The sequence below is a fragment of the Drosophila elegans genome, unplaced genomic scaffold (genome assembly GCF_018152505.1).
Source record: "Drosophila elegans isolate 14027-0461.03 unplaced genomic scaffold, ASM1815250v1 contig_476, whole genome shotgun sequence".
NCBI lineage: Eukaryota > Metazoa > Arthropoda > Insecta > Diptera > Drosophilidae > Drosophila > Drosophila elegans.
Window position 1 is genome coordinate 21,239,024 of NW_024545863.1, and position 25,562 is coordinate 21,264,585.

General features: G+C 37.7%; 1 protein-coding gene across 1 annotated transcript; it reads right to left on the reverse strand.

The window, feature by feature from the left end:
• Positions 1–8,438: 8,438 nt before the first annotated feature.
• LOC108147295 (dipeptidase 1) lies at positions 8,439–24,478 on the reverse strand. The gene is made up of 8 exons (XM_017273717.2): positions 24,173–24,478; positions 17,320–18,074; positions 16,945–17,014; positions 16,697–16,873; positions 16,542–16,626; positions 16,378–16,453; positions 16,078–16,216; positions 8,439–10,711 (listed from the first exon to the last, which is right to left on the reverse strand). Exons 2-8 carry the CDS (start codon positions 17,994–17,996, stop codon positions 10,604–10,606), a joined length of 1,332 nt encoding a protein of 443 aa, XP_017129206.1. The 5' UTR covers positions 17,997–18,074; positions 24,173–24,478; the 3' UTR covers positions 8,439–10,603.
• Between the last annotated feature and the right edge of the window lie 1,084 nt (positions 24,479–25,562).

The following is a 25,562-nucleotide window of genomic DNA, read 5'->3' on the forward strand; positions in this document are numbered from 1 at the left end:
GGACTGCGGTGGGCAGGAAACGGCAGGAAAAATAAGAAATGGCAATAAATTCAAAAACTAAAACAAGCCGTAGCCATAGTCCACTGATAGAAAAAAGGAATACTTTAATGATATAGTGTAAGTAAAAGCAAATATTATACTATATATATTGTACAATCTTTGGTAAAATGGATCCAATTAAAAATACTATTTAATTCTAAATTTAAGAAATTATTTACCTGTTTTATAAAAAATGTTTGTCTTAAATGTCCCAATAAATAAATATATAGCTTGGAAACATTTTTTCGTACAAAATTAATACAAATTTATGTCATGGCGCGTTCGTTAGTCGAATAATTTCGAATAGATTTTAGCTTGCGATGATATTTTTTCTCTGTGCAACAATAGAAGCCACAACGGGGCCTACTTCGGCTGGCATATGATAAACAGAGTTGGAGCAGACTTGTAGCAGTTGGAGGAGTTGGAGGAGTTGGAGTGGTTGGTGCCAGACCCTAATAAAGGTGTCAGGCCGGAGAAAGTTGGCTGGCGTTTGTGAGTTGCCAGCGAAACGTGATTGCAAATTGTAACCGCCAATGGGCCGTAAATTGAAACGTGACTAAGGCAGATAATAAAATGCATAAAAACAGGCTACTCACTGGCAGCGGAACGGCTTGATGGCCAACACACGGGGTGCAGACACGTGGAATGGCCCAAAGCTCAGAGCGAGCGGATTGTCCTTTGTCTGCATTGTTTGGGGGTTTGGATTGGATTTGCCGTTTTGTTAGTTGGAAAAGGACTAGCGGTTTGTTTGGAATTTGTCATTAAACGGATGCCACTTTTGACCGAAACCCAACAAGCATTAAACTGCGCAATTGTGACTATTTTGTGTTCTGGACAAAACTGGGAAATATTAAAGGTATTCTACCAGCACATTTTTGTGTTCTTATTAAAACGTTCACTTCAGAAATATACACAATTTTTAAAGACCATTTTTTAACCACATAGAAAGGGCTTGTAATATTCAAACTTGATTGCATTATTTTCCACTGATTGGACTCAATTTTATCCATTGTTTGAGCTAAGTTTTGGGACCGAAAACCAGACAATGTTTAATGGTCTTTGGCTCCCCCTTTTATTTTGATATTTTTTTTTTTTTTTGGGTTTTGCCAAATGAGAACAGCGAAGTTTTAATTAATTCCATAAAAGCAAGCAAATGCCGCAGGCAAACAGGGAAGCAAACACACATTCCGGGGAGACCTTGGGAAGGAGGCCAGAGACAACCGATAGAGAATGTGGAAGGGGAGAATGTGGAGAGGGCTGGAGAAAAGTGGCCGGGCAAACGTAAAAAGCAAATGAAATATTGGCAGTTTGAAAAGTCTGTTGAACCTGGACAGGAAGACTGGGAAATCTGGGGAGGGGAAAACAAGGCTCGAGTCCCTCGGAGGTTGTTGCCGTTGTCAAAGTCGTTGTCATGCTAAATACTGCGGCATATTTAAATAGCAAAAATAACAAGGAAAGTACACAAAAATAAGAGCACAAAAAAGTTGCAATGCCAAAAAAAGAGAAGAGCGGGCCAAATTCGAAAATAAAGCAAATGAATTTGCAAAAGAACAAAAGGAGTTTTGTTGGCCGCAAAAGCAAACGATGGCCTGGGAGCTTTTCCCCGGAAAGGCCACATTAAAATGTTAATGCCAATAGCGAGTTGATCCTAGGATCACAATATAATTGTGCTGAAGGGTCAGTTGGAAATTGGCTACAAGGTCAGGCAGCCCAGAAAAGAAAACAAATAGGAACCGGAAAACCAAATAGTATTGGTTGAAAATGTTCACATTATGCACTTAAATTTTCACCAAGACGTGATGGCAAAGTTTCAATTTATCAAAGAGTTATTTGACAAAGCTCTTAGATTGCAAATTTAGTAAAGGAAACCCTCCTGACAATACTCAATTCTGCCGCAGCAACAAGAACAAACAAGTTGCTGCTACCAAAATAGAATTGAAGACTCTGCGGCAACAAAAGCAACCATTTTAGCAGCAGGAGTAAGAAATAGCTCAGGAAACAAATTAAGACGAGAAAAGTAAAAACGGGTGGGGAAAATAAAGTTAAAACGGCGAAGGTTTTATGCCCTTTATTGTGGTAATCATGCAAATTTCCTTGGTCTAAAGAAAGTATCGACGATTTAAAAATGTAATTGGGAAGGAGAAATTGATTGGGGTGCGTTTAATTAAAATACTCTTTAATTTAAATTTCAGGAACATAATTAAAAAAAGAATAAGAAAAAGAATTAAGTAGTTACTTTAGATAACAACCAAAGTTTACGGTGTAAGTTGTAGCTTATATTATTCAATGACTAATATCTTTATGGTTCAGCACCATTTTCCCGCCTTAAAACTCCTAGTATCCATTATTTTAGGAAGAGCTCTATTACCCTATCAAAGGGCATAAAAAGGGGAAAACTTTATAAACATTTTAAGTGCAGTTGGAGCCGGGAACAATGGGAAACCACGGCAATGGGTGCAATGAAACCGAAATCGCACAAGGACACCAAATACAAACACAGTCTCGGGCTGGAGTAGCAGTTACAGTAACAGAAACAGAAACAGGAAGCGGACTAACAAAGCAAAACGGATGCGGAAATGGCGGCAACTGATGTCTGAAGGAGTTGTCTCTCGCCTTCTCCAGCTTCACATCCTGGAAGTGAGGGGAAAGTGAAACGCATTCCCTGGTACTTTCGAAAATGTCAAAAGGCAGCAGTTAATTTTTTTGTTGGCCCTCTAATTTTCCTCTGAGTCGACTAACATTTGTATAATAATTTTCCGAGCTTTTAATTGTGTCAACAGAAAGTGTTTTTCGGTGGAAGGGCAGGCAAAGGTTCTTGCTCTTGAAACCCGGGTAGGATGCCACAGTCGCTTAACCTTTAAGCAAATCAAGTAGCGTCTGGAAATTACTGCCAAGTCAAGCCTGCAGTCATCAGAGTGACAAATATTTTGCGCATGTGTCGAGCCTCGGGGGTTTGGGACTTCTGAAATAAATGGAGCCGGGTGTGCAAGCGGAAAAAGTTGAAAATTAAAATTAAATGTTCAAATATTTGAGTGGAGGCCCGCCTTATCGGCCCCCTGGCAGCGGGCAAAAGTGTTAAATTGCCGCTTTCAGCAGAATGTCGATTGATACAAGGGTGGGATTGATTCGCTGGTGGCACTACTAATGAAAGCAGCGTTGCCCCTTTTCATCGAGTTTACTCACCATTTAACCAGTGATTGGATCACAACGGCCCCATCGGCCACGCCTAGGAGAACCTTGTACCTTCGGGACGATATGAAATTCATGGGAAATGGCACAGCGGGCCGAGTAAAAAGCAAAAAAGAACAAGATTTATTTATTTTGCATGCAAGAGTCCATGAGGAGATACTCTATATAAATAAGAGTAGTTTCCCTGGAAAATAATTGTAATTGTAATTGCAAGGCTAAGATACATGAAGTCGAAGGGATATTTAATTCTAAATTTATATCCGGTTGTAGTCATTAAACTCATTTTATTGGTTACTCTACAGGCATATAAGTTTAATTTTATAAGCATTTTAAATAGATTGAATAAACAAAAATCTTGTATTTTAAATATGTTAATTTGTATTAATAGAGCCAAATCTAACGCACATTATATTTTCTTTTCCCAATTATACAATTTTTTGTATAGGAATGAAATTAAAATTGTTTTACTCGTAGTGCTTTTCTTTACATATACTCTTATTTTACGTTTATCACTTAATATTATAATCTGCTTGATTTCCTGGCTTATGTGTATATTAAAGTTTTATTTAAGCTTGCCGACCTTCTAGCCAACATAGCCGTTGGCAGTGCTGATTGCCAAATGAGTGTAAAAAATAGCCATTATACAGTAGGGGGCATGTTGGGGAATGAGGGCCAGAAAAAGACGACTCTTCAGCCCCGGACCCAACGTGGGTGGTTACATATTCAATAGCTTTTGAAAAGCATGCTTAACAATAACAGCAGAGAGCAAGAGGCAGCAAAAAAAGGGAGAATCATCGGTGGGGCTCCATCACCCTTCACAGCGCAAACACACACTCAGACATTTGCATGTCAAGTCCTGGCCTGGTCCTGCCAGCCCCTCCCCACCCCGCTGGCATTAAAAACGACCATGAATAAATTTTAACGGCGCTTGTGTGTTAAAGTATTTAATGCTTAAAGGCTCAGGCCGTCCGGCCGTGCGCCTTAAGCCATGCCACATGTTGAGCCAAGTGCCTGGAACAACGAGGCACATGTGCGAGTGTAGCTGCACTGAGAAAATCAGGATCTTACGACCTTTTGAACGATCTTTTTCTGGGTAGAAATCAAAACAGAAACTATGGAGATTTCAACTCTTAAAATGTACGAATTACAAAAAAAATGGTAAATAAAATACAAAATACAAAATATTTGTTAAAATATACTGTATATACATTGATGGCAGTACAGTCCTTTTGGTCTTATGGTGTTACTTTAAATAAGTAGACTTTGTATTAATAAGAATTTCCATTTATTTATTTAAATATGTTTAATTATACAAAAAAAATTGTTTCCAAATAAAAAAAAAAATTGTTCATATACATTGAATCAAATTGTTTTTACGATAAAATTTGAGAAGTCACCTCATTTTTCGGCTGTGTATGGGATTGAAAGTACGACTGTAGGAGTGTAAGTTGATGAGCAAGTAAGATTGAAGGAGTATGGTAGTGGGGGGGTAAGTAAGTGAGTTGGGAGTGTGTGTGGGCACTTGTCACTTTGACAACACGTCGCCATCGTCATCACTTCACACACAACCATTCCCGGCGTTGTTAACGCCGTTCGACCGCTTTTTTCCCCTCAAAGTCCCTCCATACGCGATCCCTTCTTGGTTGGGACTTCTTAGTGATTAAGCACATAATTGGATTCATTCCGGCGTAGAGCTCGTCTCCACTCCTCAGAAACTTTTTGATATTTTACGATGCTGCGGAAGGGATTTGTGATGCTAGGCATTAATTGCCTTGCGGTTGTCAACAGCATATGTTGGTTTAGGGTAGATTTCTCACTTTCAAGCAGCGACGGTAAAAAAATGAGCACAAAATACCATACAAACAAAGATGTTGATCCTGTCATAATTTATAATCAGTGGCAAAGAATTTTAAAATAATATTACCTTTAAAATATATATAAATAAATATTAAGAGCACTAGTATGTACAAAAAAGAGTCGGTTAGTCTGTTCACTTTATCGCTTAGTGTGTGAAATCTCCACCGGTTCCCAAAGAACTTAAATTTTCCACAATTTTGTGAGCATAGGAATAAAGCCTCAGCCAGTGGTCAGCTTTTGGGGACAGGACTGCAGGTCATGCGGACATCTGTTCGCAGCTTAGCAGGAGCTTAACCCAACGAGCGCCCGATTGTCTGAAATATGAAAATTGGTCATCACATGAGAACCCCAGCTGCTGACGTGACAGTTATGAATGTGGATTTAGTAATAATAACTGAATTATAAATTATTCAATTTACTTAACACAAAATCAATTCTTATAAATTAAAATGGGTTTTAGGATGAAAAAATCATGATACTTATCATCATAATAACAATCAAAAGGCCATGTGGGTGAGTGTATTACACAATAAACATCATCGTTAAACATAATTGCATGTAACGGTTACTCAGTTTCAATTTTACTGGAAATTCGCCCGCTTTTCATCAGTCAGGGGCTTGCTGTGGTTTTTCTGGGGCGCTGGGTGGCATTTCTCTGGTTGAACGAACATGGAAAGCCGCATTTGTTATGGAAATGCTCATTAAAATGTTTCCCGCGTTACGCATACGCATTGTTGGACGAAAATGAAATCGCATACAGTTTACTTTTTCTCTTTAGCAAATTCCATTCGATTTGTGGGATTTTCATTTCCAGTCTCAGCTTTTACATCGCTCCACTAATTTTCCCATAAACTTTTTGCAGCGTTAAAGAAGACATTTTCACCTTCTGCTATGCTCTGCACTTTCCTCTTCAACTACAACAAAGCCAAGAAAAGTTGAATTATTGTGCTCTGACTCTCTTAATATTTCAGGAATTTCTTAATTGCTCAGCAGACATCCGGGGAAAACAAAACAATCATTCCATGGCCACTTTTTTAGCAATCCTTGGGTTCATAAAAAAAATTCTAAATATAATGTTTTGTGTGCTTACACACAGAAATATATATAATATATTTTTTTTTATTTAAAACATTTACCTCTCGACTCAGATTATAGTACCTATAACAAACGACATTGCTTAATAAAACAAATAAATAATTGACTACATTAAAATAATTATTTCTGAAAAGAATCTAAAGAAAACTGTGTTTTTAAAAAACCTTCAATCAAATAAAAATATCTCCGCCTTTGTACTTTTATTTATAATTATATATCTTTTTTTAGTGTGCGCGTATTTGTGCTTATATTTTATACTTGAAAAACTTTTCCAGGGACGACAATGAAATTGTCGGCCAAGTTAGCACTTGGTCCAGTTGACCAGGAAAACTCAGCATGTGGCTCAAAGTGCCCGAAAAAACTTGAACGGAACACTAGATGAAGCATAAGCAACAGAACGCGGAAAAAACCCAAAAAGGCCAAAAGAAACACAGAAAAATAATAAAAAGAAATTGGACAATAAAATACAATAATTTATGGCGTAGAGCAATCCTTTCTGGTGGCACCAAAAGTCGGAATAAGGCGGCAACATTGTTTGCGGTAGGGTGGTGGTTCAGTGGTTCAGTGGGTGGTAGGTCAGCAAATCGTCATTGGAAACTAAACGAAAATGTTTAGTATGATTTTTATACCCGTTACTCGAAAATTAAAAGGGTATATTGTAATCGTTAAAAAGTATGTAACAGGTAAAGGGAATTAATTTTTAATTTGCAAATTGTTAGCTGAATAACGGGTATCTAGTAGTCGGGGATCTTAACTTTAACGTTCTCTCTTTCTGTTTTATTTCACTTTAGCGTTTTTCTTTCTTTCCCGCCCACTCGCACCCTTTTTTTATACTTATTTATTATTGCTGACGTTTTTTGCTCTCATACTTTTGGTCCGTTCAGAGTTGGCAAGTTCAGATTTATTTTAAGAGGATTTGGAGTGGAACTACAATGCGAAGAGTTTCAGGATGTCAAATCAAAATTAATACCATAATAATTTAACAAGAATGCTCTTGCGTGTGTAAAAACAATATACATGTTTCTACAAGGATAATAAAAAACTTTATATTTCGCATATATGTATGTATAGTTAAGTAAAAACTTAACAAAGGATTGATTGCTAAAAGTATAATTTCAGAGAACATTTAATATATTAAAATTGTATGATTTCACAGGCTACTTTTAGGTTACAATATAATATATTTTTTTTTAAACACAACTTTATCCACGACTATAATAAGTAATTGGTTTTCTGTTTAAATTATAGATTTTTGTACACCCATTTTTATCCATGACTATAGTACGTATTTGGCTTTCGTTTCACTTCACTTCGGTTCGATTTTTCTGCACTCGGTTTTTATTACTTCTATTAGTTTCCTCTGGTAAGTGATGGCTGTTGGGGGCTGCCAGTGGAATGGCTGCTGGTAACAAATGTTTAACAAAAGTTGTTGCCACTGCGGGTTTCATTCCAGCTGCCAGCGAGATGATTTAAACGAGACGTGCGTTGCCAGCCCCCGGCAATCGGGTCCTCTAGTGCCAAGGACGAATCCCGAATTCCGAAAACCGAAACTTTATTTCATTTAATTGAAATTTTATGTAAAACACACACTTCGTTTCGTTTGATGGATAGTTTTTTAACGCTCGCAGCGCACAACGCTCCCCCGCCCACCAGAAATAAAACAAATGTGAAATATTTGCAAGTTTTACGAGCATCGAGTTATGTGGTTTTGCGGCCAGCGGGATTCCAGCTGCTTGACCTTCGCTCCAAAAAAGTGAGATAAATTCCATGATTTCTCACTGTTTGAACTGTTTTGGCCACCAAAGCGCAAATAAATTACATTGGCAAGCACGGGAGTTTTATCTGCCCCAGCTTAGGGCGTATAAAATTCGCTGATATAAACAAACTGGAACTGCAAATCCTTTTATTTTACGTTCGAATTGACAAGCCAACCCTGACAGAATCCCGTCGGATAAATGGGTGGGGCAAGGATGTTAAATCCAAGTGCTGTCTGAATGTGTGTTTCGAGTGCTATCATTGCAATAAGAATATAAGAAAAAAAATTTCCAAGTGGAGCTGGATGTGTTGATGGTTGTTGAAGAGTTTCACTTACATCCACTGATTTCCTTTACGTGGAAGTTTGTTTTTTTTTTTAAATAATTCAAGTGAACTTTCAACATGGGTAAATATAAATTTATTGGAAGTCCAAAGTAGAGATTTCGGGCCCAAATATTGATATCCATTTAAATAAAACTATGTAGTTAGTTTTATAATTTTTATGAATTTATTTATAATCCTTTCGGTATGTTTTTTTCCTGGCCAGTAATGACATCTTCCAATTTACACATATGAATTAATTTGTATACTCTTATCTTGTTTTTGGTTGTTTCCGTTTCACAACTTGACATAAATTATTATAACTATTTGATCATTATTCATACAAATATTTACAGAGTGGTAAAACACTGTTCACATAATCAGCATTTTGAAGTATTTTACTTCTTGGTTACAGTTGAGTTTCTCACTTTATAATAGGCTAGTTATACTCGATTTATTTGTTATTTTCCATTGTTTTTTTTTTTTGTGTTGTTCATCATTAAATAATTATATCAATACATTACTTTTAATAATATAGATCTTTAATTTAATTTTAGTTTTGATCACATGTGTTATTTTTGCCATTTATTTTTTTTTTCGGTTCCACCTGGCTTAAACTATAAATATGCCTTGAATTTGTATCTATTTTTTATCGTTCCCTCTTTTTTTCAACACAAGTTTTTAAATGTAATGTATTAGTTGAGCTGCAAAAAGTTGCGGGAATGCAACTTTTTGTTGGCCCCGTCCAAAACAAAACTTTTATTTGCCTATGCAAAATTAAGGACTAAATTAAAACAAAATATTTAAATATACATATCCATACATGAGTGTGTGATATAGGTGAGAGTGTAGGTATATGAGTTAAATGGTTCTTGAACAAACGCGTTTACAGTTTTACCCATTTGCATTCTATACAATTTTTATTTAATATTATTTCTCGCTTAATTGGTTTGCTTGTGAACTTATTTGCAATTTTGGCGGGTTGAATTTTGTATTGATCTATTAATTATACAATATATTTACCATTCTGCTGCTTTTGAAATAGCATTGCTTTACTTTAATATTAATTAAAAGATTGGTATTAAAGCTTTACAAATTATGGAAAAAATGTGGTTACATTCAATTCATGCATTGAATTACATGCCTTTTTTCGGTTCTCCTTGTTTTTTGTTAAGCCTTGGCTAATTAAGTGTTTAATGTTAATTAACTAATTAAATGCGAATTTCATCTAGGTCAATAACGAAATTAAAAACTCTTTAAACGCATAATGTTTTATTATTAAATCGTTTCGGTGCTAGTGCCGGGCTAATAGAGGCAGATTAACGAACTCCATTCGTTACCAGTTCCAAATGAGCCCGGCAACAGTCGCATATAAGAATTCAACATTTATTTCATTAACTATTAGCTATATTCTTTGTAAACTTTAATAACTTTTTCATAGAAAAAATACATGATGAAAAATTAGATTTTCCTTCTGTACTAACATTGAGCTTGACTTTTGTGATAAGCCTTGGTTTTTTTCTTGATTTCACTTTTCTTTATTAATTTGCTTAATGTGCTTTACTTTCGCTATTATAGGCTTTTTTTTCTATCTTTTGTGTGCTATGAGATATCCTCTTTTTTTTTTACTTAGAGCTAGAGCTAAAGATAAAAGCAAACATGGCAATGATATTTACACAATGTTGGCTAGTTTGGGAATGAAGGGGCGAAGGGTTGGGGGTATTGGGGGCGTTTGTGGATGGGTGGCGGTCTCCTCTTGCCACTTTCTATAAACATAGGCGGTGACAGCTGCGCACAAAGTTGTATGCACTGAAAAAAATCGATCAAGGATGTGCTGGATGTATTAAAGCCATTTTACTTATTTAAATGAATATTAAAATTTCTAATAGATTTTTCTCTACTGTAAAGCCAAGACTATCAAAAAATTGTATCCGATTAAAAATTTTCATGACTTAAACACAAAGTAAAACTGAAAAAAAATAAGAGAAAGTGTTAAGCACAAAATACACATCCTTTATAACATCTTGACCATTTTTTAATAGTGTTACAACAGCAGTTGGGCAGCTACTTGACTCTGAGCGATTGCAAAATGTCGGGTTTTTTCCCAAATGTGTGTGTACATTTGTGCAGCATCATGCCACACATACACACACAAGCAATACGCTACAAAAACAATGGGAAAACAACAACATCATTCAGCAGAGAGGAGGAAAACTTTGTCAATTAACCTAAAACAAGTTTCACTTTACAACACGTACGCTTGACATAATTTTTAGCCGCTTTCACCACGAGCCTGCGATGAATGAAACGCTATGCATATGAGTGAACTTTACAAATGGAGAAATTATCACGTTCTTGGTCCTTGATAACGACAATAGGATCTGCCCATAATATCTTCGGCTGGAATTGACTGATCGATGGGCACCACTCGCAAGAGCTCCATCTGATCGCGTACCTGCAAGTAAATCAAGTATATTTAATTTGATTAAAATACCATTAGTAATTATTTATGCATGCGTGTGTGAGTGGGAGTGTCGACAGCTGCATTTGATTGATGAAAATTGATTGCAATTGCCAAGCTGGCACAACTTACAAAAGTTATTTAGCGTAATTGCCAAAGTTTTGTTTGAATTTTCAAATGCAGAAATGATTTCTTGGAACTTTTCGTGTACTCTTCATATGGCATTAATATTGTTTGCAAGCTTAAGCGCGAAACTTAGGCAACAGAATTGGAGTTGAATATTAGTTATGGTAAACAGTTTTTGGAAAATTACAAAATGGGCTTATAGAAATATGTATGGGGCTTTGTTAGTACTGTATAACTAATTATAAACAAGAGGCAACTTACGGAAAGCTTTATTTATAACTTGGCTTAACCATTAAAAAAGATCAAAGAAATCGTGGTTTGAGAAATGAGGAAAGGAGTCTTTTAAACCCAAATGGTTTTCTTAAATTACCCAGAATATTTTCTTTGTCGCAACCACAATTTGTGATATTTGAAATATGTTGAAATCTAAAAGAATTCCTGCAAATGACGCTCTTTAAGTGCTCGAGGAGCTTTCCTATCGCCTAACACGAGAAGCAAGAATACAAAGCGTCAAATGTTCATAAAAAAACCTCTTCCGCATGTCTAGCTCCCGCACACTTAAACAAACAGGCACTCGTCACACACACACAAGGGCACTGAATCCTTAAAGAGAACCCAAAATCTGAATGCCAAACAGCCAGCTCTTATTGCTGGCAAAAGTTGAAGCACATTTAATGCCACAAACACAAAAAAGCTGAGAAGGAGGGCGGTAAAACGAAATAAAATGAGAGAAAATGTTTTGTTTTCAACGCCAAACACCTTTTGAGGGGTTGATGGTGGGGAGCTATTGTGAGGCCTAGGTCGGCTGGTCCCATTTCCTGTGTTTTGTTTGCCATACAACAATCGAATTTACGACTTTTTTATGTGAGCCCTCTCCACACAAACAACAATAAAATCCGTCAGCTTTGGCTCAGTCATTGCACTTTGTGTGCATGACCCACTCACACAAACAGTCGAAACACAACAACTTTGAGCCATTTGCCTTTTGGCTAGACTCTTCCGGCCTTTGAGTTGGATATCCCAGCCCTTTTCCGCGCCTCCGTTCTGCGAAAATGAAAAGCCCAGTTCACAGTTACAGTTTGAGTGAAGAGCTCAAAGCGGAAAATAAATTCCCACACCATCGCAACGCAACGCATTTTCCAGCCATGGAACCCAAAGCGGAATCAATTGCCAGAAGGTCAGCACAAACACTTTCAGAAAAACAACACTAAAGATTAAAGATTATATAGATGGGTTTATATAACGATAATTTGGATCTATGCAAATACTATTTGGATCAGAAAGTAATCAATTAGATCTGACAAAGATACCAACTTGATGTTTAAATTGACCATGACACTGAAAAAAATTGAAACATTCTTCACACCACAACAAGTAAGTAATGAAATGAAATAGCTCCTACAAAATTTTAATAACTAACGTCAGAAGGTTAAATTATTTTAATTTTAACATTTTAAATTATTTTTTTTTTAATTAAAATATACTTCATTTTTATAAATATGCTTAAACGGTATTAATTTTTAAAGATAAACAATAATTTATTTTGTTTAAATTTTCTAATGTTATTTTCAGCCATTTTTTTTCTATTTACAAACATAATTAAAATTATCTCGTAATTGAGACTTTACGTAGATATTTATTGCAAGATCAAATTTACCATAATTCAAATGACTTTGTTTTCCAGTGCACACAAGGTCTGCGAAAGATATTTAAATGAATTTGTCTCGCACAAATTGCTGCCATTTGCCGGGGTCATTTGCCCATCTCAGAGACAAAGCCTCCGTTGCCGCCACTTGGGCGATGTGTCGTGCCAAATGCCGTCCTTCGCTCTCGCATTAGATATAAAAGGCTAAAATAAAAGATACATTTGCACAAACACAAGCAAGGAGTGGGTCAGGGAAGGGGTCCTGGAATCCTTGGCTTTTCTTTGCCCTCGCCACTGCCGCCTTGCTGCCTTTGGGTAGATAAAAACTGGCGTCGAGAAAATTATCATGTTCATGGGCTATGGCTATGGCTATGGCGTAGATCCTCTGGCCGCCTTCTACGCCCACAAATTTGCGGACAGCCTTGTTGTCCCTAATGTCCTTGGAAGTGTGTTCCCAGAACCGGTTAATCCTGCTAAATCTGATCGGAGCGAAGCTAGTTTTCGTCTGCTCCTTCAGATATGCACTTAGTTTTGAAGCGTTTTAAAATTTATAGGCTCATAAACCACTTTGACATATACAAGTGACACCAATCTTTAACGAATGGTTCTTTAAATTAAGTAGCAGAAGTCTGCAGGTCTTTGGGAATCGCTCAGCCGCTTATCACGAGGATTTAAAGAATTATTCAAATAAAATGAGGAAATATTGTTCTTATTGATGAGCGGTTTCTTAAAATTTATTTTTATGAATCCCAGAACCGGCTTAAAAATATTTTCCTCAATATTTACCACAATTTTAAACATTTAAATTAACAGTATGTATTGTTAATATAATATATATTCTAACAAAATAAAAACCATAGCTTGTAAGTCTTTATCAACTTGTAAACCGCAAGAAATCGCTGAGAAAGAGTTTAAAGGAACACTCCGCTTTGAAATATGAACAAGTGCGTGTCCAGCCTAAAAGGGTATTATATATGTGCTGGCTCGTTCTCGTATACATATCCTTGTGAGCGTTTGTGCGAGATGGCAATCATTAAAATGGCCTTTGCCTAATTTCTATGACTTGCTTAATTATCACAGCCATGACCGACCGAGTCCCCTGGGTACACACAACCCAAAACAGCATTAAGCTTCTAATAATTGAACATTTGACCCGCTTTTCGTTATTATTTAATTGCATTACGAGCCAAGCTTTTGGCGACGTCCATAAGTAGGCTATAACGTACTTTATTTCGTCGGTTTGGGAATTGAAATGGGGGGACCTCGACTTGGGTTCAATGAACTGGGGACTTGGACTGATGCAAAACAAAAGCAAATGTCATTGGGATAAGTATATATGGCCTGGCTTAATTTCCACAGCTCTGGGCTTTTTGGCCACAGATAAAAGGCGTTGGGTAACATTTTTAATTACTTTTTACCGCAAACAGCTGCAAAAAGGGGAAGAACGGAAAAAAATACAGAAACAAACAGAAACGTATTAAAATACAATTCTTAATGAGCATTACGACCATATAATAAACAGCAGTAAAAAAAATATATATATATATGGTTGCCTTCTGAGTGCAAAGCGCAATAAAAGCCCAGCGATTTTAATCAGTCGCACTGCAAAGAAGGCAATACTTTTGTGGCCTTATTTTTATGTTGTTACCATAACCAATGCTCCGCTTATGGGGCTAAGAGCTGCTTGTAATAACGGACATTTAGTATTTCAACGTATTATATACACTACCCTGAACTAAAACTAATTACAATGTAGAGCCTGCGCGAGAATATGATTAAAGTTTGCCGGGTCGTCTCTCAGTCAGCGAGAAACAAGAGCTAAATTAAAAAATTCTGCGGCATCTCTTTCTCAACTCGGTCAAAATGGGGCTGCAGAGTGGGCGGAACTCGAAGGAGGACTTTATAATCAGCAGAAGCAATAAAACCTACGAGCATGGCCAGCGTTCAAGGGGGCGTATGATTTATTTTTGTTATTAAATCTTTAAATTGGTTCTGCCAAAGGAGAAGCTTACTTCCAGTTTCTAAGATGAAAAGGGTATTGCTCAACTATTTTGATTTAGAGAGTAGGAATAATTTTCATATAAAAGGGACCACTCACTAATCACGATGGATATCATTGAAAAACAAATAATCCTTTCTTTTCGTAGTCTATTTGGGTCATTAATCTGCAAAGTCTCAGGCTTAAAACACAATTCTGTTGGGAGAATGTACACGCACATAATATACTGTTGAAAAAAAAAAAAAATAAGGTTATAAATTATGTGTTAGATTTCAGGATTGGCACTGTGCATGTCCAAAGTTTTAAGAACTGGGTCTCTAGAATATTAATGAAGTTTTATCTCCAATACACAAATTTCCAAACCTTTAATTACCGTTCTACTTTAAATATCAGTTGGTTTGAAGTTCAATTTTTTATTTTCCAATTCAAAGGGGTAAACACATGATACTTGATAAGCAGGCTTGAGGGCTGTCTGCATCGTTTAGTCGAATGCGTCGAAAGTTCATGCATCGAAACGTCTAAGCACCAAACCATCCGACTGTTCGACTAAAAAACAAACCCACTTTCAAGTCTTTGAATGGTACTAGCCTTCGCTCGAGTGTCGTTCAATGCCGAGGAGTAACTTCCTCGAGAGGGGCTCTGGCTCCCATCCCGTATTGATCTAAATTGAATGCTGCTTGAGCTTGGAGTGCCCAGGCACAGTCAACGTGGAGCAGTGAAAGAAATCCCCCAGCCGAACCAAACCAAATCCCAATCGCATTCGCATTCACAGGACTATAAGCTGTATCCAAACGAAGAGCAGACGGCAAACAAGCTGACCGCATCCTGCAAACAAACTGCAGACTGGAGCTGTTGCTCCGGTTGCGCTGGTCAGGCTCGTGTATAAATATCGGAATAAGCATTTGAAAATCCTTTTAAAATTATTTCTCAACTTGCGTCTTTTCGACGTCAAGCCAAAGTCTTGCTCCTGTTTCCCCATTATCCTTCCTCTAGGCTCCCGCTCCAAGTATGTGCAAATTCCGTTGCAAAGCCACATTATTCCTTTTATCCTTGCGAATGGAATTTCGCAACTGCAATAACAACCGAGAGAGAGAGGCGACCACACCAGTGTCCCTTTGCCAACTTCTTTGTTTGTTTGCCGCAAAATGTGTGTTTAGTTCTGGGGACTGGCTTCGACTTCAAGTCGCTCAGGTACGCGCCTAATACTCAGAAAAAATATCAAAAAATAATAGTGCTTGCTCAAAATATTTAATCCTCTGGAAACATTCTCAAACGACTTGTTTCTTTCCATTTTCTCGGAAATCTCTAAAGTTTTAAGACCAATACTTTGAGTGTTCAAAAAATAGATGGTCTGAAATATGTATTTTATACGGCGAATAATTAAACGCCAAGAAGTAATTGGGAAAAGCCTAAACTAAACCGAAACATTGCGGTGCTCCTAAAACTTTTGAATATCCCACAGCATTCATAAATAAATTCAAATTCTTTTTCAGAGTATCTAAGCATCGGTAAGGTGCAGAGAATATTGAACAATAGAAAAATGCCAGAGAAAAGTGAGCAATTTCAGTGTGTTTTTTGCCGTGGACTCACCGCTTCGACTTCCTTGAATACACGTATTAGATTCCTGCCAGCCAACTTGGCAATATCCTCCTCCGACCATTTATCAGACTCGAGCAGGGCAGCAAAAAGATGCGGATATTTGGACACATCCTCCAGTCCTTTGGGCACTCTTAAGTGGAAAGCGGAGAAAGCGGAGAAAACGAAGAAAACGGAGAAAACGTAAAAAGCGAAGAAATCCAAGAATGAGATGACGATAGAGAGAGCATAATTTGCCAAATGAAATGAAACGTAATTGAAGCTGCAGAGTGGGCCAAAAGTTGCCGTACTTACAAGTTGACTCCGTCGTAGCCAGCTCCAATGCCAACATGATCGATGCCGGCCACCTCCCTTATGTGGTTGATATGCGCTGAGGGGTGGACCAAAAAGCACAAGTTTAAAGATTAATAGTGTCCACTCCACCCACCAGAAAAGCCACTGGGCCAAAAACCACCTACCCACAACATCGTGCAATGTTGCCTGTCCCGAGCAGCTGACGAAATGCGGATAAAAGGCCACCATAACCAGACCGCCGTTTATTGCCTGCATTGGATGTGGAATTGGGTATATGGATTAATGTTCCCCCAGATTAATGTCCCCGTAATGGACTCACAATGCGCTGCAGGACATGATCGGGGACGTTGCGGGAACTGTTGCAGATGGCGTGCGCCGAGGAGTGCGAGAATATGAGCGGCGCCCTCGAGGCGGCCAGTGCATCCAGCATCGTGGGCACCGAAACGTGCGACAGATCAACAATCATGCCCAGTCTGTTCATCTCCTTGACCACCAACTGATACGGTGATAAATACGGTTATTGATTAGGGCATTGGAAAGTAGAACTTTAAGTTGCGATTCTCTCACCTTGCCGAACTGCGAGAGGCCGCCTATGTGCGGGTACTTTCCAGGCTCGTCAACTTTGCAGCAGTCCGCCCTGAAAAATAGTAATTTATTGTCAAATATCTGTCAGGCTTCTGTAGACAAAAAATAAAACATAGTAATTTATTTCCCATGGGTATTAATAATTCAGGTAAATATATAAATATTTACAAATTCGCAAATACGATTAGCTTTAAAATTTTTTTTAAGAAATAAAATTTTCAATTTTTTAGCGCAGTTTTAAATTAAACAAATTTTTGAAGCTATATTAGAAATATATAATTTATCTCGCACATTTTGTTTATCAAAATCCTAGTATGTGCGCAATGACAGTATTTATTTTGTATATCACAATCTTACCATGGTGTATTGCAGGTGTGTGTGAGAGTCAGGTATCTGGCGCCCAGCTGGTAGAACATTCGCAGGACACTCAGACTGGTGCCAATTGCGTGACCGCCCTCCACGCCAATAAGGCTGGCAATTTTTCCCGTCCGGTGCGTCTGCTCGATTCCCGACGCAGTCGTGACCAGCGCCATGTGGTGCGGATAGAGCTGGACTAGGCGACGGATCAGATCGATCTGCTCCAGCGTCAGCTGCACTGCATCCAGATGCTGTGACGAGCAGGGGGCGTAGGCGGACCAGAACTGGGCGGAGACCATGCCCTCCTTCAGGCGGCGCAGGTCCGTGTGACTCCAGGCACTCGACGACCAGGGAGCCAACTCCCGCAGGTCTCCGCCGAAGTGAAAGTCCTTCAGCTGGTTCTTGAGGAACTTGCGGATATTCCACGGCAGATCGTTGTGTCCGTCGATGAGGGGCACTTCCTTCAGCACATTCCTTACCCGCTGCATCCGGTAGTCGAAGTCGTCGGCGGTCTTTGATCCACCGCCGCCGGTCGCCGAACCCGCCCCCGCTCCCGTCCCCGCCCCCGCCGCTCCGGCCGAGCATCGCAGGATGGACAGGACGAGCGGAAAGTAGACGAACGTCAGGCAGTTGAGGCCACAAAGCACGAAGCCCTTTGGCAGCTTGCGCGATTTCATTGCCCCCGAGCGGCGCGGAGCTCTAGTGGAAGAGCACACAATCCGCAGCACTCACATTGATGATGTTCCGCCTTCTAGCTGCAAGAAAGTTGAACACAGAATTTATTGTATATTTGCGTATACGATTACGTTTTAGCAAACAATAAATATTGATATACCCCGAAAAATTGTCATAGAAAAAATTATTATAATTACTTTTACTTAAAAAACTGTCAAGACGTTCTATTTTCTTTTATAAATAATATACAAAAATTGTATCAAATTAACTGTTTTATATTGAGTCTCACCAAACAATTAAAAAATAATGAATGTTTAATCCAATTTAACAACATCTTTAAAGCTCAACGCCACTATTAAAGTATTATTATCAAATATCAACTAATCTTAAGTCTACAAGATTGTTTGTTTGATTTTAGGTGGAGTTTTTTCCCCAAGTTTGGTGATCCTATGACAGGGGGAATGGCTTAGCCTATTGCATGTGCGGGTGGCGTGATTGAGCTATTGAAAGTTGTTGGCAAACAAATGTCATAAATATAACGCCCAGGGCTGTGCTACCGCATAACCCCGGCTCCTGAACCCAAACTCAAACCGAGCCCCAAAGCCACGCCTCGATTTGCTTGGCTTTGCCACCCCACAAACATAAATAAAACTTTTCATATTTATTTCAGAGCCCAACTTCAAATCGAAATCGCGCACAAAATGCATAAAATGCACAATAAAAATGCAAAATTATTTATAGCAAAGTTTGCTCTCCGTTTCTTTTTTTTTCTTTTTGGCCGGCATATCACCGAACCCCAAAAAAGAAATCATAGAACATTTAAATAGTTTCCCCTTCTGTACGGTAGAAAAGTTCTGGACGAGAAATACTTTATTCGTACGAATTTATTTTGACTGTTTTTTCTGCTCTTTTTTTATTCGCATACGACATAAAGTTTGGCTTGAGCTTGGGAGGTGGCAAAAAACTAAGCGAGAAAGCCATCAAGAGAAAAAGAAGTTTTAGATATTTCTCCAAGAAATAGAAGCCCTGTTTGTTCTGGCAAAACGGTCCAAATGGGCAAATATTTATATATTCTTTGTCTCAGAAAGTGAAATTAAAGTTTTACCCCGAAGCAGGCAAACTAAGCTAAACTACTGTAATAGTTTGCAACGCATAAGTCGGCCCCGAAGTAGAGCAATGTATTGGCCAAAATGAAATGGTAAGTTGAGCATATGGAAATGCTTGGCCAACTCGGCAACATCCCACAGGTTGGGTCAAAAGTTCCACAAGTTGTTTGTGTGCCAGCAAATGAATTTGGACTAGGAAATTCCAGGCATCCATGCTGAAAATTTAATATTCAAATTTTAGAGAGGCATACTAACAATACTTTTTAGTTATAAGAATTATTCCTAAAATATATATTTCAATTCGTAACTATATTAAAAGACTTTGCAGTCAAATTTATGTTTTTCCAAAAAAAAAATAATATCCATTTAGTTATAAAAAAAATATGTGGACACAAAATTTTGTTGTCAGCAATAAAACCAATATTTGCGGATTATTTTGCATTTATTTATTGTGCATTTAATTTAATTATTCGGCTTATAAACCCAAACATAAATAGAGTTCCATAAAGTCAGTTACTTAAGTCTCCCTAGTTCGTTGTATAAAAGAAACATTTTATTTTTCTTGCGATTGTGTTAACACTTGCATTTACTTGTATTTCTATTTTTCCATTTTTATTTGTCCCCTTATTTTCCATTTTCATGTGCCAACTGTTGGTTGCACTCTGCAGGTCACAAATAAATAAGAGAAGATTTCGGGGCGAGGGGCTAGTGGCTTTCGCATGGTGATTTTCATGCTCTGATGCTTGCGAACAAAATGAAAACATTCCACTGTGGAGAAACAGGGCGATATCTTATCTGCTTCCGACTATGTTACCGCTTCTACTTTTCCTACCATTCCTTCTACTGATTATGGATTCGGTTACCTCGATGTTCGATTTTCTGCTTCAGCATATTTTTTTTGCTGCATGGCATTGTGCTGTTTGGCACAATCCTTAAGATATCTGGCCAAATAGAAATTATGCAAAAATCAACAGAGTCGCCGATGAGCAGGAAATGACAAAATTGACAAGGGCAACGCGCTACGAATATTTTCCGACATGCAAAACGTGACTGAAACGCAACGCACGAATTATTAATACAACAACAGAGAAGAGGAAGTCAAATTAGACCCAGTTGGGTTAACAGGAAGCAAAGGACGACTAAGGACGACAAACAAAAGTCGGGTCTGTGAAATCGAAAACGTTTGGGGCTTCATAAAACATTGATGCCTTAAAACAAGCGTCATGCAAACCGAAATTAAGAGCCACAACATGGGATATTTAATTAAATTGAAGAGCTCTTGCTTTTAGCATAGGCAAAAGTCAATTGAAAGGCAGGTGAAATTAAATGAACAAAAGTTGAAGTAATCCTCGGATCACTTAAAAGTGCATTAAATATTTTACAATCGGAATTGAAAACGAAATTACCAAATATGTTTTAAATAAAGTCCTTGGTATTAATAACATTAAAGAATGTGATTGCAAATTTTTGTTGGCTTGGTGAATCTAACAATCAATAACTTAGTGTTTATCCTATATCTAACAATCGTAAATTACGTATTTTAGTAACTTTTTGTATTTATAAAGTTTTGTATCAATATTATATGATCAATATTATGCTCACTCTATTGTTAACAAATTACACTGTTATTTTGGATACAGTTCGCCCTTATTGATGAATATAAAATATGACTGGTCGGTTAATAAATTGTATTCCTTGCTGTTTAAAAGTGAGCGGCACACAATTGCAATCCGAGGACAAAATTGGAGAAAGGATAACTGCGTGCATCGCTGCGTATGAGCAATGTGAGTGCGCCTGCCTTTATTTCATTTATGCATTTTTTTGTTGAGTGGCATGCACGGGTGTAGGGATATGCCGTAACGAACGGCAGGGGTTCGGGAGTAATAGCGTATAAGAGAGCAGGGTACATACTGAATCGTACATTTATTGCAACATGAAACATCATTTTGTATGCCCTCAAAAAGAAAATAGCGAACCAAAAAGGAAGCGGGACGAAAAAGAAGTACGGAAAAGTAAGAAAAACAGAGGGGGTGGTTATGAAGAAACCGGAGTGCGCGCGTAGGAAAATTGCAGTAGGGAAATGCGATGTCCTCGTTGCCGTTGGAATTTCCATGCAAAGTGGCAGGCAAATAAATATAAAAAAGCTTTTCTTTTCGACATTAGTGTACCATTTAAGGAAGTTGCCACGCCCCCCGTTCGCCCACAGATATTGCTCGGCGAGTTTGTCGTCTTTCATTTCTATTTTGCCCCACAACTCCAGCAGAAGTAGCTGCAAAAAATAAAGGAAACGTGCCGTAAGCTACAGCAGACAATCAAAATGCATTCATGTCCGCTTACTTTACGTTATTTATAATCAAACCCCCCCAAGTCCCTTTCATTCAGCTCTAAATTCCATTCACTAGCGAATTGTAGCAAACAGTCAATGCGAATAGCACCCACCACCCCGTGCAGAAATTCTCCGTCTTGCGAGGGCTGGGACTTGTAAGCTGGAATGGAATGCCTCCGACCGTTGGGAATAGGTTTCCCCACCATAATGCTCAAGTTGCTCGAGGCCCTGCTGGAATTTCCTCAGCCTGATGCTTATTCAATTTTACAAGGATAATAAGCGGTATGATTAAGATGGGAGGGGTAAGCCAAATGATTTGCCAAAATCTTAGCGTTCCAAAATTCAGAGAACGGAAAACATCAATAACCCACATGCACAACATCAGATTATTTTATTTTTATCTTTTTAAGGAAAAAGTAATAAAAGCTTCATGGAATCTGGTTTGAAGTTCTCAATGGAATACATTATTGTTTCATTTCAGATAATATATATATTTACATTTAAACAAATGTAAAGTTAAGAAAATGAGATTGAAATAGAATTCAAATATTTAAGTTATAATGTTCAGCTTTTTTTATATCTTTGCAAAGGGTTTTATAATTTTAGTCAAAAGTCTCTTTACTTTTGACTTTCTACCAAATAAAGTTTATATATTTTTTAGCAGCATGAAGGTCATCATTTCTGAAAATGGGATGACAATAACATATAGCTACCACAGGATAAATCAATGCATCAGAAAATCGTCATAGTTTTATTGGTTTTAAAAATGTACGCATAAAAACCGTATATATTTGAATTTTTACAGAATTTGAAAAGGTTTACTAACTTCGGCTTGCCAAAGTTTGAAATATTATTTTATTTCATAACAGTTTAACACTCTCAAAGACCACCCTTGGCACACATATTTCCATAAATTGATAGAATGAAAGCTTAGGGGCTGAATGGGTCTCATATGGAAAAATAAAACAAAATTAAAAATACAAAAAGGAAGAAAATCAAACTTTAATAACGATTTTCTATGTGTGCATTGGTGTATTTTGCCTCCCTACCGTTTTCACTCCTTCTGGCTAGTCCGCAAACAAGCGAAACTGAACACAAAAATTCTATGGGATTTTTTCTGGGACCGGAAAAGCGGCAACAACAAACGAAGGAACAACAGCAACGACCGCACAAATTCCAGTGGAATGACAACCGGCCCAGAGGCATGCGAAATGGCCTTAGAATGAATTGAAATTATTTTACAACATTTTCATGTTTCTTGCCATTTGTTTGATTTGCCTCGACCTTCGCTTTCGCTATCAGGCCATCCTTTCATTCTTTTTATTTCTTCTCTTTTTGTATGCATAATTTATGCTCGAGTTGAGGCCAATTGCAGGCGTAATAATTAAATGAAGACCCGAAAAAATGTTTTGACCCAAAATAAATCGACATATGTTGTGGCCAGCCAAAAAAATTCCAACAGATGCCCAAATAAAGAGCAGTAACCAGAAAAATAAAGAAAGATCACTTAACAGAAAAAAAATAAATTTAAGAAATAAATATTCGTAGAGTGAAGTGGAAATTACACAAGCTTTAATTCACATATTGTTTTTAATTAATAATTTTAAAATATTATTAAATTTTATAATATATATAACACTCATTTAAGTACCGCTCAGTTATATAAAATCGTAGGAAATAAATCAGATAAATTCAAAAAATAAAAATAAAATGTTGTATGAAGCAGTAAACCTTTAAAATGTTTGGACCCTGTATGTGCTCCTAAAACGTTTGCTGTTTTTTTCTGGGTAGGAAGTTCTTAAATAGCGGAATAGCTTTCCAAATCGAAACTGACTAAGCCTTGCCAAATTATTTTCTCCATTTCTGTCACTTTGGAGAATACCTGCTTCAAGCCGCACAATTCAAACTGCCAGAGACCGTAAACACTTTGTCGAGACTAAAAATGAGACGAAGAAAAAGGTAACAAGCATTTATAAATGCCACAACAAAAGCTAGAGAAATGTGAGCCGGAGTCAATTTTGGTTTTAAGGATAGCTTGGGGGAGAGGGCGTGGCCAATGGGAAGGAGCGGATAAAGTTCAAAGCAAATTGTTGCGGAAGGCAGGAATCAACATTATCATCAGCAGCCAGGATGCTGCTCAGTGGGTTATAGGATACTCATTCTCATTCTCATTTTGGGCAAATGCAGATGAGGACGAGACAAAACACAGACACAAATCTTGGGAGGAGGAGTATGGAGGAGTGTGTGTATTTCGTGGGCGGGTGGTGGCCAGAGGGTGTGTTTTGTGTCGCCTGCCGCATATTAATGAGCCAAATGCCACAAAGCCAAGCTAAACGCGCTCTCATCAATTGCTCAATATTATGGCTGCGGCGGGTAGAAATCTGCATATGAAACCCATATTCGTATGTACACAGAATATTCAGCAAAACTCGGGCCAACTATTTTGCATTCTTTGTTGCACACATTTTTATGTGTTTTTGGGAGCATTTTATTTAAGAAAACATTGCTGGTCCAGAAAATTTCTGTAAAGCGAAGGCAAGAATAAATTGTCATTCCGCTGCTCTTATTGTTCTTAGTTCTTCCAGTTGCTTATATTGCGAATAAACCAACATTTTGTGGAGCAAACATGGCTTTACTAGACTTACACATTTGGATAACTTACTTACTTTTATGGATAACAAATGTTAATGTTGTATTAAAAACAATATCTTACTTATATTATTCCCATATACCTTGAGTTTCTTACCAAAACTGGGTGAACTATTTAACATTCTTGTGGGCTCTAATTCTCTCTCTTCTCTGCTTAACTATTTAAATATTTGAGTATGAGTAAAATCACTTCCGGTGCTTGAAATCCTGGCTCTGAAGCACTCCACTCTCGTCTCACATAACTATAATCATATATTATTTCGCTTTGGCTGAAACACAATACGTAACGTAACGTATACGCCGCGGTGTACGCGGGTGTGCGAAGGAAACGCGCAGCGCAAGTGGAACGCAACACGTGTGAGGCGACAGGTGCCGAGCGTTTGGCACACAACTCGACCGGCCGACGCACGAATTCGAACTGAAAGCTGAACCAGAATCCCCAAACGAAACTGGGAAGCGAGTGAGGCAGGCACGAAATCCGAAAAAGGACGAAGGACGAAGCTACGAGGCGCAGAGAGCACTCAGGATGCCGCATTAGGTAAGAGCAGTTGTTTCATTTTAATTTAATGTATTTCCCCTTTTTCTTTTCCCCCGTAACTTAAATAAACTTCAATTTATATTTAAATTCTTTGTTATTCATTTGTGGGGAAATTGTGTATTTCACTCATATTTTTGGTTCAGAAAACTATCCCAAGTGCTCACTAAACTACAAGCAAGTTCTTACAACAATTTTCTCTTTCACTCAAGAACTGTGTGTGTCGAAATATTGGGATATTTTCTCACAGTATGCTCTCCCAATCAGCTGTTTCAAGTGCCAGGGGGTTGAGTCCTTTAACATTGCAGGAGGTCAGGCATGGCGTGAAAGTCGCTTATCCTAGCTGCTGCTTCTGCCACCCTTCGTTTTTGTTGCGCTGGTTTTGGGGCGCCTGATGCTGATGGTCACGAAAATTCAATGACCGCTCCAAAGAAAGCAGGTCGCTAGTAATTAGGAAAAAAACAAACCAAATAATTAATTCTTCCCTATTTTGAAATATTTTATACTTTAAGAAAATGTGAGACAGAAACTTTAATGACTGACATCTTATAATAAAACCTTTGTTAAGCTTATGTTTTCATTTTTCCAAACAAGCTTGCAGAGTCTTTAAAACAATACTTCTACATTTTTTTTTATGAAAGCCTAAACAATAAAATTTGTTCTAATCTTGATCATTCCGGTCAACAATAATGTTTCTTGACTAAATTCAAATATGCTTCATTGTATGCTTGCCATAAATCTTTTTTATCATATGGCTTTCACTTCATATTAAATGCACAATCACAATATTTAGAAATTCGATGGCCCTGGCAGTTATAAGTCTTCTTTTGTAAACAATACTAACATAGATATATGAAAATAAACAAATAAAGGAATCACACTCCTTGAACTTGGAGTACCCATAAACCTTCAATGAAATCGTTTTAAATTTAAGCCGCCCAGTGAAAAGCTA

Excerpts from the sequence above, each read along its gene's own strand:
- LOC108147295 (XM_017273717.2), bottom strand. The coding sequence starts at position 17,996 with ATGAAATCGCGCAAGCTGCCAAAGGGCTTCGTGCTTTGTGGCCTCAAC. Across the intron at positions 16,454-16,541 it reads AACATTGCACGATGTTGTGG|CGCATATCAACCACATAAGG; the intron begins GTAGGTGGTTTT and ends TCCACCCCTCAG. Across the intron at positions 10,712-16,077 it reads TATTCAAGGAAGTCGAAGCG|GTACGCGATCAGATGGAGCT; the intron begins GTGAGTCCACGG and ends ATTTACTTGCAG.